General features: G+C 34.1%; 1 protein-coding gene across 4 annotated transcripts in view; it reads left to right on the top strand.

Annotated features, from left to right (window-relative positions):
* The window catches only part of GPATCH2 (G-patch domain containing 2), a 175,877-nt gene that overhangs the window by 16,230 nt on the left and 146,597 nt on the right, over positions 1-13,050 (top strand). For 3 of the 4 annotated variants that reach the window (XM_032422453.1, XM_032422451.1, XM_032422452.1), the window contains exons 3-5: positions 616-677; positions 3,701-3,883; positions 4,351-4,430. In XM_032422453.1, coding sequence (XP_032278344.1) covers positions 616-677; positions 3,701-3,883; positions 4,351-4,430 — 325 coding nt within the window. Of the gene's footprint in view, positions 1-615; positions 678-3,700; positions 3,884-4,350; positions 4,431-4,557; positions 8,125-13,050 lie in introns of those variants that run through there. The other variant, XM_032422454.1, reaches the window with a different exon arrangement.

Raw genomic sequence — 13,050 nt, forward strand, 5'->3', positions numbered from 1 at the left:
GGCAATATTCCGTATTTTGCTGTTTTTGCTCAGAGAGATTTTAACTTTGATTTAATGGATTGTTACCATTGTAAACTTTTTTCTTCCTTGCCAGGTAATAGAGTTGTTGTGCATTCTTAAGTAATGTCTTTTCTGGAATATTTGCAAATGTGGTCATGAAAAGTAATTTCATCTCGGGCCCTTGTATTTCATATGCTGAAGAAAGGCTTAGCCTGCTTTTGATTGAGACTTTCCCCATTTTATTGAGCAGTGGTGTTCCGGGCTCAGGCTGAATTGCACGGCGTAAGAAAGGAGCAGTGAGCATTTGATGAAAGCAGATAATAAAATACATCAATTGTGTCAGCACCTCGTTGCAGTCACATCTGGCTTACTGTCAGGGTCCCATTAGATTCCTGTGGTTTTATGTGCCAAAAATAATATGCTCTGTAGTTAATGGAACCAGAATATTTGCAGTTTGATTAAAAAAAAAATCATCTTTTCTTTCAGATCTTTGTCAGGCTTAAGTTTCATCTCTGAGCTGCCATGTCTCTTTAAAATTTTACGACTGAGAGATCAATTGTTCTTTTGATCTGTTTTTTTGTTGTTTTTTTTTTTTTTCCTTTTCCCTTATTACAGTGATTCCAGCAGTCTCAGCAGCACTGATGCTGGCTTATTTACCAATGATGAGGGAAGACAAGGTACTGAAATGCTATTTTTTTATTCCTTTGGAAAAACGTCTTCATTTTAAAGTTGTGCTTATCACTAGTTATTTCTTAAGTTGTTGATGGCAACCCATTTAACTTACACACACCTACTTAGTGGACTAGGGTTTAGTTCTTTTTATACTATGAACGGTATCCTGTCTTCAAGACCTAAAGTAATTGATTATCTCCAAAAGCTAGCATGTGGAGCTAATAATATTAAGGGAGGATTATCTTCCTTAAGAAAGCTTTACATACCTCAGTCTTTACAATTTTGTCTCTTAGCAAGTTCACAAGACACTGGTTCTCATTCTCCACCTGATTCCGAATGTATTTAATACTGTTTAAGCATTAGTAAAGGTGGATTTGCAAGTCATTTGTCATTTTTATTCAGCCGTGACATTTATTCATCCTCCCTAGTTTGTAAGTAATTAGACAGTTTTCATGAATTCAATATTGTAAACTGTTAAAACAGTCATGTCTTACAACTTAGGTCTTTTACATCTTTAAAGATCCCTGAAGCTTTTCACACTTTCACATGGCATTATTTTGAAACCACCTATTTGGGAAGAAAATAGGAAAAACCTTCAGAGGGCAGGAGGCATACCTGCAAATGTTATCTGCCTTTCTTGAGAATCTTTAGAGGAAAGCAGTAAGTTCTAAGGGATAGAAAAAGACCCCAAATTTATTGTTTTAAATTATAAATAGTCTGTTGATAGGAAAAAAGAAGAAAATAATAGCTACCTAGGCATTTTTTTCTTAGTCTGTTCATTCCTCTTGGTAGGAATAAAATAAATTGATCATTCATTTTGGCTTACTTACAAACCCATAGATATTCCAGATAAATAGGTACATACTGTTTTAAAGACCATAGACTTTTTAAAGTTAAGAGAGTTTGCTGAAATATGCTAGAACCTCGGGGCTCAGAGTGAGTTTGACTACCTTGATAATATACCTAAATTCTCATTTAAATACGTGTGTCTACTCAGTTATTATAAATGTTGCATTTGGTAATGAAAGGAAATGAAAAAATTATTTATTTGACAGAGAAGGACACAGCGAGAGAGGGAACACAAGCAGGGGGAGTGGGAGAGGGAGAAGCAGACTTCCCTCGGAGCAGGGAGCCCGATGCGGGGCTTGACCCCAGGACCCTGAGATCATGACCTGAGCGGAAGGCAGTCGCTTAACGACTGAACCACCTAGGCGCCCCCAAAAAAACTTAAAAAAAAAAAAACTTTTGGACAAGTCTGTCCAAAATATATATATATATTTCTAAGTGCTTTTTTCATTCAGTTTACTTTAGGTTTTTATATTATTCTTAAGAAAACCCTGGGAGATTCTTTTTTGGGAGGTATGATGAAACCTAGGCTCATAGAGTCGAGATACCTTCCCCAATGTCACATAACACTGCAATTCTAATTGATCTGACTGACTTCAGAGCTCAAGTTCTTAATCTTTAGCTATTTGATTTCCCTGCTAAGAACAAGGTTGTGTATCACATCAAAAATAAAATAACCTCATTTTTGTATAATAACATTGTTTCAGTTGGAATCAAGATGAAAGGTAATTAGTTTCAAGTGACTCCCTTTCTTTTCTTGTACCTATACGTGTTCTAGGAAATGTTAATACAATTCTCAGTAAAAGTACTAATATTTATGTGCTTTGAAATGTGCCTGTTTTTTTTTAATTAATTTTTATTAAATCCTCAATTGAAATAAACTGGTGGCGTTGCTTTTCCAAATGCTTTAAACTTTTCACTCGCTCGTAATTTGAAGTATGGCTGTTTCTCGTAAAGTCATTTTCAGTTGAAGGTTTGTTTTTGTCCTAGTTTGCTTTTAAAAAATACTTGTACTAAGAGATTTTGGAAATCAGAAATCTCTTTCTGTAAAGGGAAAAACTTTATGGCAGTTGTGATGACCCTCTTAAAAACCAGAATTAATTTTTCTAAGAATCATGAAGACTTGAGTGAATCTAGGATCATATTCAAAAAACTATTTGCCACCTATTTTTAAAAGCCATCTGCCTTCTTCTGTATTTTTTCCCCTTATTCCTGTTTTAAAAACAAAATACTGTTGATTCACATTTTCTTTTCAGTACATTTTAAACTGAATTTTAAATGGATCGTTTCTCGGTTACACTCGTGGGTGTTCCCAAAAGTCCACCTTACTATGGATAGTGTTCTGTCTTAAAAATACCTTGCTTGTCATAGTCCAGTAATAGTTTCTTTGTAAACTCTGTGGTATTGTCACTTTTCATTTAAAATCAACTTTTTCACAACTATTTCTTAATGAACTTAATCAGATTAATTTCATTTAGTCACATCTGTTCATGATCATTTCCCCTTTTACACTCCATACAAATCATGAAATTAAGCTAATTATATACCATTATCAGCTGCAGAGAACAGGTTCTACAGTTTTATACTTTATTTTTTATTTTATTTTTTTTTTTTAAAGATTTTATTTATTTGACAGGGAGAGACACAGCGAGAGAGGGAACACAAGCAGGGGGAGTGGGAGAGGGAGAAGCAGGCTTCCCGCTGAGCAGGGAGCCCGATGCGGGGCTCGATCCCAGGACCCCGGGATCATGACCTGAGCCGAAAGCAGCCGCTTAACGACTGAGCCACCCAGGCGGCCCCTACAATTTTATACTTTAAATTCACTGTAGGACATTAAGGCTTATTTTTCTTTAATTTGGAAAGGGTAGTAACTTAAATGGATTTCTCTGTAGTTTTTGCCCTAGAATTAACCAGTATTATTGTTTTTCACATTTTTTAATTGGTTCTAAAACATAGCAGCTTATGTTGGCAGTAAGTAACAAATAATTTTTTAATATAAGTGTGTCCCATTCAGTATTTAGACATACTAAAAATTTTGTGCAGGTACTATATATTTATATGAAAAATCATTTCTCTGGAATTCAGATTTAATTGCTGTCTTGCATTCTTTAAACCTAAATCTGATAACTCTGTGTATTTGGATAATAAAACAGTCTTTGGGGGATTTCTTGTATTTGCACAGGTGATGATGAGCAGAGTGACTGGTTTTATGAGAAGGAATCAGGTGGAGCGTGTGGCATCACTGGAATTGTGCCCTGGTGGGACAAGGAAGACCCTACCGAGCTAGACAAAAATTTACCAGATCCTGTCTTTGAAAGTATCTTAACTGGTTCTTTCCCTCTTATGTCACATCCGGGAAGAAGAGGTCAGTAGCACTTGCTGACTGCTGAATATGGTGGGCTTATAGTGAATCTAGGAATAACCATTAAAAGAGGATAGGCTAAAATGGAAATGAAAGTGTCTAAACAGAAGATGCTGTAAAGACACGTCAAGCAGTAATTCAGCTACTACATTAATCACGCATTCTAATTATTAGAAAGATTGACTTGCCTCCTTGCTAGGACCAGTGTGAAAATGTTGAAATGTTAGAAAGGTAAATTAGGAGGAAAGAAAAGCCCTATTGAATAATACCGTAAATCTTAAATAATCAGTGGTTGTGTTCTAAGCTCATTAGAACGCTACTAGGCATTGCTTCAGATCTTTTAAGTGTGTTTTGCATTTTCCCCACTGCTATATATATAAGACGTTTCCTACCTCCGACTTATTTTGAATTCTGTATTGATAGGAACAGTGATTATAGAATCTCCTAAATTGAGGACTTTGATTTTCCAGGTTTCCAAGCTAGACTCAGTCGCCTTCATGGAATGCCTTCCAAGAACTTTAAAAAATCAGGAGGGACCACAACTTCAATGGTAGGCATGCTTTTTTGTTTAATTGTCATGTTTGGAAATGTATCCATTTCTATGGAATAAAAAGCCACATCCTCATCCTTTATTCATATTCTAATGTTATACTTAAAAATAATCCATTTTTTTGTAGGCTACAAACTGGACCAGTGAGATTCCCCTATAAACCAAATCTTCTAATGCTAATAAATTAGTTACGTTTTGAACATCTGGGGAATGACATTCGAGGGAACCTGGCTCCTGTCCTCTTCCCCTGGAGGAATATCACTGAAGTGAGAGCCTCTTTGATGAAAAGATGGGGCTGTTTTTGCTGTGGAGGACTGGTATTCTTCCTTTAGTCAGAAGTGAACCTGGTTGGGGAGGCTTTTTAGGGATCTAGGTTGGCCCAGGGTGGGTAGAACTACTGTAAATTTTATATATTTTTCTCTTTTATGATTTTTTTTTACATTGAACCCATTTATGTATTACTTGCTTTGCCAAAATACTAACAAAACCTAGAAAATGGAAAACTTCCAGATCTCACATAAGTATTCCTTAATGTTTATATTGTGACTGGTTAAGAACTAATTTTTACATCTCTGACTGTTGTAAATAAACATGATGCATTGACATTTATGGCTCATTTTTAGAGAAGTCTTATATAACCAGCATTATTTAAAATATTTGCATTTTACTCAGGGTATTTTAACAAGGGCTAAGATGAGTAGTAGGTAAGGTTGATAATCTTTACTAGAATTTCTGTTTTGTTCAGTTTGCTTTCTACTTGGAAAATCTGCTCTGTATTGCAAACCCATTGTATTTTATAGTATAGTGTTCATTGTACTACAAAAAAAAATCATCCTAGTTTTAAGCTAACTACAGTGATAACTAGTCTGTGCTAGTAGAATAATTTATTATTACTTTTTAAATTATCTGCTCTGTCTGATACCTGCAACCACTCAAAATTATCATTTTGGCTTAGAGCTTCTGGAAATCATGTGAAAGCTGGTATTTCCACTAATACTGTATGCCTCTGAATCATATTGTCATGTTTAAAAGTGAGAGCTGCTTGCACACCCTTGGCAGACCATATGTGTCACTGTGAGTGTCAGAAATACTTGCATGAGCTCATTTTCACAAGCAGAGGGGAAAATGTAACATTTCTATTGATGGTATAATTTAGACACTCTACAACATTCAGGCCATTTGAATTCTTCAAAATGGTATGTTAAAATGATGAGTATTTTTTATTACGTTCCAATAATTGATGAAAACTGTGATTTAATACATGTATTTTTATATTGTTGTATGGATTAATTGTTAATTCAGCATTTAATGGCTAACTTAAATATGGTGATTGGGAAAGAAACTTAAAGTTGACATTTCTTTTACCTAAAGGTATTACAATCTGAAAGATTTCAGAAAATGTATTAAGCAGAAAGAGTGTGACATCTTTTAGATTGCTTGTCTAAACTGGAGAGATAAAATATGATAAAGTGCAACTTCGAGTATCTTTACCTTTGCATATTTAAAGTGATATTTTAGAGGTACAATAATGTGGTGTTTGGTCATTGTAAGTAAGCTTTTTTTGTGCTATGTCCTTTAGAGTAAAATTTCGTGATTTTTTTTCTGAATTACATAAATGCTTTTATTTTATTTTGTATAATGACTGCCTTTTAGACCTGAATAAGTCACTTTAAAACCTTGGCCTATGAACTTTGCCTTACCAATCATGAATCTAGATGAATGCTATCTAGTTCTTGGTTCAGTTTTACCTATTTTTATTTTTGGTTCACTGCTTGCTTGAGCATAGCTGGGATTTGTAGCCCATTTTCTAGGCTTATTGCAATCTCACTGTGGTATTTTATAGAAGCTATTACATCTGATAGGCTAGCTTCATGGTATTGATGATACATGGCTTAACCATAGTAAAAGCTGCCTTCCCTCTCTAAATTGTAAAAAGGTGATTAAGTTTCACTTGATGGAGAAAAACTATATATGTGTGTTTATCATGGAACTAGTGCATTAGGCCATAAACTGTTTTCCTGGTCTACATTTTTTTTGTATTCAAATTTTACGGAAGACAATGGGCTCCTTCAGGTTTTCTTTCTTTCAATCCTGAATTGTCCTTGTTTGGATTTTTAAGTACTGTAATTTTTTTTTTCAATAAAATATCTGACTTGGACAAGAAAGGTAAGAGTTCCAATTTGTGCTGATATTTTTAAATTCCTCTGCTAAGTTTTGTTGTTGTTGTTGTTCTCATGCTGTCCATATTGTATGTAACAGTCTAGTCTTAAAAATCATAATCTCACAAAATAGTCATATTTAAACAGTACCCATGACATCCAGAAATAAGAATTAAATTTAATTCCTCAGACTTTCACACTGGAAAGCCAGATTGCTTCGAAGAGAGATTAATTTTCTGAGCAAAGGCAGACACATGTAGCTACACCCATGAAACAGAATGGCAGCGAGAGGTTTCTTTCTCTTAGGCAGATGAGTAGTGACTGCACAGCTAGTCATGACCTCTGAAGGAAATGACTGAAGAGTCTTTCACTGAAATATTAATGGGAACATTCTCGGGGGAAAAGTTTTCAATGGATTGTTCATTATTCACCATAGTTATGTTCTCTAAAGTCGCCCTGAACACTAATTAGCAAATACTGAACCATTGCTCCTAAGGGAAATACCAGGTTAGGTTCCTGTGAGCCTCCGGTCATGACATTTTTATCAGTCGATCAATACATAACCTTGTTTTACGTATCTTTGTGTCTAAAAACACCTTACTTAATATATATAGTTGATTCATTAACATTGAACTCATGACCAACAGCACTATAACCCATGCCTGAACAAAGCTGATCTAATGCATGTATTTCTCCTCAAGGCACGTCATGGCCTTCTTATGCTTAGGAACCCGTGTCAGCACTTCAGCCCTGTGCTTGGGGTTCATTTAAAACAATGAATTGCAAAAAACACAAAACTGAAAAATGTGGCACCAAATAAACCACAAAAACAACACTTGTTTACAGAGTTAGAGCTGAAACAGGAATGGGTACTGTTGTCTTTTTTGACCTCAGTGGGGAATGCACACATGCACCAGGGGACAAATTTTTCAATGCTCCTGAATGACCCTAGAAGTGCTACAAGAACTGACTTGAGAGTGGGGCGTCTGGCTGGCTCAGTCGGTGGAGCGTGCGACTCTTAATCTTGGGGGTATAAGTTCGAGCCCCACGTTGGGTAGAGAGATGACTTAAAAATAAAATTTTAAAAAAGAGAATTGATTTGGGGCTACAGATATATGTTAGTGAGTAGGCAAATTTGTACATGTGGAACTCTCAAATGGTAGTGAGGATTGACTCTATTTAGTTTTGTCAAGGACAAAGTGGTATTACAGAAAAGTTAGAGGTTTTGGAGTCTGAACTTGGTGAATCCCTACTCTGGTTCTTCTTTTTACTTTTAAAGACAAATTGAACCTCATCTTCTCTTTCTGTTAAATAGAGACAATATTTAATTTGCAGAAGTGTTGTCAGGATTAAATGAGGTTATTTGTACATCATAGGTCCAGAACCATTTTTGTCGCATAATATATATTTAATAAATGATAGTTACTGTTGTTATTATTAGATATACTAAATACAGAATCTCATGATTTAGAGAACATTTTTTTTTATGGGTCAAAATGCAAAATATTTTAAACTTTTCATACTTTATATATGATATGCCTTTATATTTAATATTTAAAGTACTTTATATTGCAACCTTTTATGTTTCTTTTATATTTCATATATATTTGAGCCAGCCTTTGTCTTTAATAGTCTGTGAAGAATAATTTCAGGTGAATTTTAGATCGACAGCCACTGCATTAAATCTCAAACCCTAATTGCAGATTAAAAAACTGTTCTAAATAACTCTCCCTAACTAAGCTTCAATCATTAGGCCATTCATTTGCAGAAAGACTTATACTGTTTAGGAGGTTTTGGACCAGAGTTACCTGATTTTTAAAAATAATTTTGCCCATATACATGACAGGCGAATGTAGTAACAGTTTTGAGAATTTAATGTTGAAAGAAATAACTATTGCTGTACTTCTGTTAGAATAAAGCACTGATTTATTGGAGCCCTGCTAACAAGCCTCTAATAATATTTACCTCTTTTAGGAGAATTAAGCAAATGAAAATTAATTCTGAGGAATATTCTGAGACCATTATCCAGAAGATGCAGGGTGAATCTCCTGTATTTCCAGAATTTTTGCATCAAGTACAATTCAGAGTGAATAATCCTCAGAATAATGATCCATCAGAGATATATATTTTGGGATATAGCATTAATAAAGTGAATTCAATTACCCTGACTTAAGCATAGCATTTCAGTTAGCCAAGATATCCTACCCCTAAGCATCTTAATTAATCATTGTTCTCTATAGACAAGAGATTTTTGAAAAAAAAAGTTTTTAAACTGATGGTCTTAGAACAGGTGTTACATTTTTCTAAGTTAGCATTCAAATTAAGTGGTCGTTGAAAGATCAGGAAATAAATGACTCCATTTAAAATATAGTACCTAAAATCCAATATTAATACTACATAAGGAATTGTACCTAAAGGTTGTAAGGTTCTGTTTAAAAATCTTATCATCATTTCAGTCCAGCTTTTTGTATAGATGAAATGAGACAAGTATAATGGTGATGGTGGTGGTTATTCTGTCAAAGAAAATGAATCTGATTTAAGGGACTGTTTATTTACATGTGTTTCTCAAGTTAAATATCTGAAAAAAATGTGAACATCAACCCTTAATCTAAATTGTCATGCTGTACAAGTAAGCATACTGTTATATCCACCAATGAAATAGCCCTTAAAATAATTTATATCTGTTTAGAATCTTGAGTCATTTCATTGTGTAAGAGAAGGGAATATTGTATATATTTTCTTTCTCTGAAGTATATCATGGAAGACCAAACCAGATTTCATGAGTGGCATATTGATAATGGTAATGGTACTATAATGATTTACTCTGTCTTGCTCAACCTTTGTTTTATTGTTTCTTAGGATACTAGAGTGGGAATATTTAGTCTGATTTACAGCCTTTTACAACAGAAGGGCCCTTTTAAATGGATTTGATTTAAATAGGGGAACTACATAAACTCTTCTCTTAGACTAGTCTAAGAAATTTTATAATAGAAAACAAATCTAAAATGATTTTGTGTGTCCTCAACTGTAATCTGACCATGTGCTAACTGTCTGATATTTTTCAGTGGAATTCAATAACTAAATGCTTAATTATACTCTCTGTGAATTGATATTTGTTTGTATCCTTAAAGCATTTTTGGCTACTTTGCAGAATCCAAGAAGAATATATATTTAGAATTTTCTTATATTCTAAATATATATCACATATATTCTAATCTGTTACTGTGTTTGTTAATAATTTAGTTTTTATCTTATCTCAAAGTCAGCTTGAGATCCAGATTTCATGCTGGAAATTAATACTTTCTTTCTTAGAACTTATTTTGAGATAAAGTAGATTTTGTATCATACAGAAGTACTGCTTAGTAGAGTTGTAATAAATATTTCTTCTACAGAAGACATTTTGATAGTGTCTCTTGTTTGATTTAAAATTCTCTATTTTGGTGTCGTTATTCACTTTACATTTTACATATAAATTTAATACCTATAATTGATATTTGAAAATTTGAATCTAACAGTTTTTCATTCTGTTCCACTAAAAGTAGTATCAATATTGATATTTAGTCATTGTATTACACTTTATTAAAAGTGGAATATATACATATTTGATAGTATAGATATGTTATATTATTCATTCAACAAGTATTTGAATGCTTATTCTTTTGTCCATATTTAGCTTTTAAAATCCTTTAGGAAAGAATACATAAACATGTTCAATCTTGGTATTTTAATAATGCCAAATTTGACCACTTACACTTTTTATCTACCTATTTAAAATATTTGTCCCTGCTTTTCTGATTACTTACCACTAGATTTGGCCTGGTTTCTTATATTGTCATTTGGGTTTGTGATACTCCAGAAATACTGGAACCTAGCAAAGAGAGTGTTAGTAATGACTTACAATGCTGCTTACTATGTGCCAGACACTTTTCTAAATTATAGTTATATATTTTAATTCATTTAGTCCTATTAACATTTACAACTTAAACACTTTCAAATTTGTTTTTCCTTTGCTATGCCAAAATTAATGAAATCTGGAAGTTTCTTCACTCTGTTGTCATGTTGCTGATAAATATAAATAAATTTTCTTCATAAAATAGTCTTCATTCCTGGTTACCAAACGCAATTGGAAGTGTGAGTTATTTTGAAAAATCTGCAGCATTCTTTGCTATCTTGAAGAATGAGCACAATCAAGTTGTGTGCCATAATAAAAATGATAATTAAAATGTTTTACTGTTTCCATCGGATTAATCACTGGAACCAAATCCTCCATTCCAGTCCTTTTCTTTGTTTCTCAGGTAGTATATAGTACCTTGTTCTTGATCTTTAACATCGTCCAATTCTGGTCTGCTTTCTTGCTGTGTTTCTGTTTTCTCTGCTTACCCTCCATGGTCCCTCATTATCTCTCAAGTCCGTACAGTGTACCTAGGAGCTGTCACATGTCTGTTTCAACCATGATGATAGCCTCTGTATTTCTCTTGCACTGCTCTTTTCCTACCCCCTTTTTTTTTTTTAAAGATTTTATTCATTCATTTGAGAGAGAGTGAGAGAGCACAAGAGGGGGCAGGGTCAGAGGGAGAAGCAGACTCCCTGCTGAGCAGGGAGCCCAATGCTGGACTCGATCCCGGGACTCTGGGGTCATGACCCGGGTCGAAGGCAGCCGCTTAACCAACTGAGCCACCCGGATGCCCCTTTCCTACCCCTTTTTAATGGAACTTGGGTAGACTTCATACAGGAGAAAGATTTGTTAGCTGGGACTTCAGGTGTGAGTTAGCTTACCAACTCACTGGGGAGGGAATTGGCAGACAGGAATGGATGGGCAAGGCTTAAGTTTAAAACCACATGGAATATTCAGGAAACTGAATCCAGTGTTGCTGAAGTATATATAAGGTATGCTTGTGTGGAGGAGTGTATGGTAGACAGGGTTTGTTTGGTGAGGTAGACTGGAATTAGATCATTTCAGACTCTGTTCCACTAAAAGTAGTATCAATATTAATATTGATATTTAGTCTTATTGTATTACACTTTATTAAAAGTGGAATAGATACATATTTGATAGTATAGATATGTTATAATATAATATAATATAATATAATATAATATAATATAATATGCATTCCATGGGAATGCATGCGAACTGATGTAATCTCTTGGGGGGGAGGGATGGTTAAGGTAATCAGATTTGTCTTGAGAGATCACATGAATAGCAGTATAGAGGGTACATTGGGTTGTTATAAGATTAGGGATCTACGGTCTGTCCCTGTCCCCTAGTAGATGGGATCCAGAGTAGACTGAACCGCTATATTTTATTGGACTCAATAATCTGATTGACTTTTGAGTAGTATCCATTCATGCAAAATATATTTATTGAGTTTCTACTGTGTGCTAGATACTGTTCTAGGCCTTGGGGGTTAAAGTAGTGAGCAAGGCAGAAAGGTTCCAGGAACTTATATTTTAATCAGTAAAAATAAGCTTAGTTGGGGGAGGAGGGTGAGTAAGTAAATAGAAATGGCCATGGAGAAGATTCAACAGGGTGATGTGACACAATTACAGAACATGAAGGTGATTGGAGGTAATATGATTTGCAGGCTGGAATAATTTTCAGCCTTGGCTAATCTAGTGCTTTTTTCTCATCCCTCTTATAACAACCTGGGAAAAGAAACAAGGGTGTGCATTACTGAAACCCATTTATTCAAGAAGTTGGGGTAGGTCCTAGAGGTTTCTCCTGTTTCCTGACCAGACTGATGGCAGTTTTTAAATGTCACTGTAGGTAGGCATGTATATTACAAAAGAATGTCATTTTTGTTTACAAAGAACAATAGTACTATTGATGCTTTTGAATTTTTTTTTATTAAAAGAAAGTTTACAGGTGCCAAATATTTATATAGTGTTTGGTTTTCTTCTTTGGATTTAATCGTGATGTCTGTTTTGAGATTTAATATTGTGATGTAGTAGTTCTGCCTTTGTGGCCACTTAAATATCGTGCACGACAATAGTCTTTCTATTACATTTTTAAAAATACATGAACTGCCATGCTTTCTTTTTTAAAATCTTTTTTCATTTTGCCATTTGTGCGTAAGTTCTTAGGTTATCATGTTGTTAGTAAAGAAAAATGGCTTGTTTAAAGATTGGGGTTTTTTTTGAATCTCCTTAAAAGCAAACATTTGAGGTTTTTAGAAAGTGTCAGGATTATGTTTATCATTTTAAATTACTCTCTTGTATCCTGAGAAACCTTTGAAATAATGTTCTAAAATGTTCTTTCTTTAGAAATTAAGACTGCTGATTGGTAACCATTTGATTCCACAGATGGAGACTCAATACCCCTCCTTCCTTGTTGCTCTTTAAAATGGTGGTGACATTGCTGGAGTCCCCATTAGTTTTGTTCTTTCTTTCTTTCTTTTTCTCTCTTTCTTTCTTTTTCTTTCTTTCTTTCTTTCTTTCTTTCTTTCTTTCTTTCTTTCTTT

This window comes from Phoca vitulina, unplaced genomic scaffold (genome assembly GCF_004348235.1).
Source record: "Phoca vitulina isolate PV1807 unplaced genomic scaffold, GSC_HSeal_1.0 scaffold26, whole genome shotgun sequence".
NCBI classification, from domain to species: domain Eukaryota; kingdom Metazoa; phylum Chordata; class Mammalia; order Carnivora; family Phocidae; genus Phoca; species Phoca vitulina.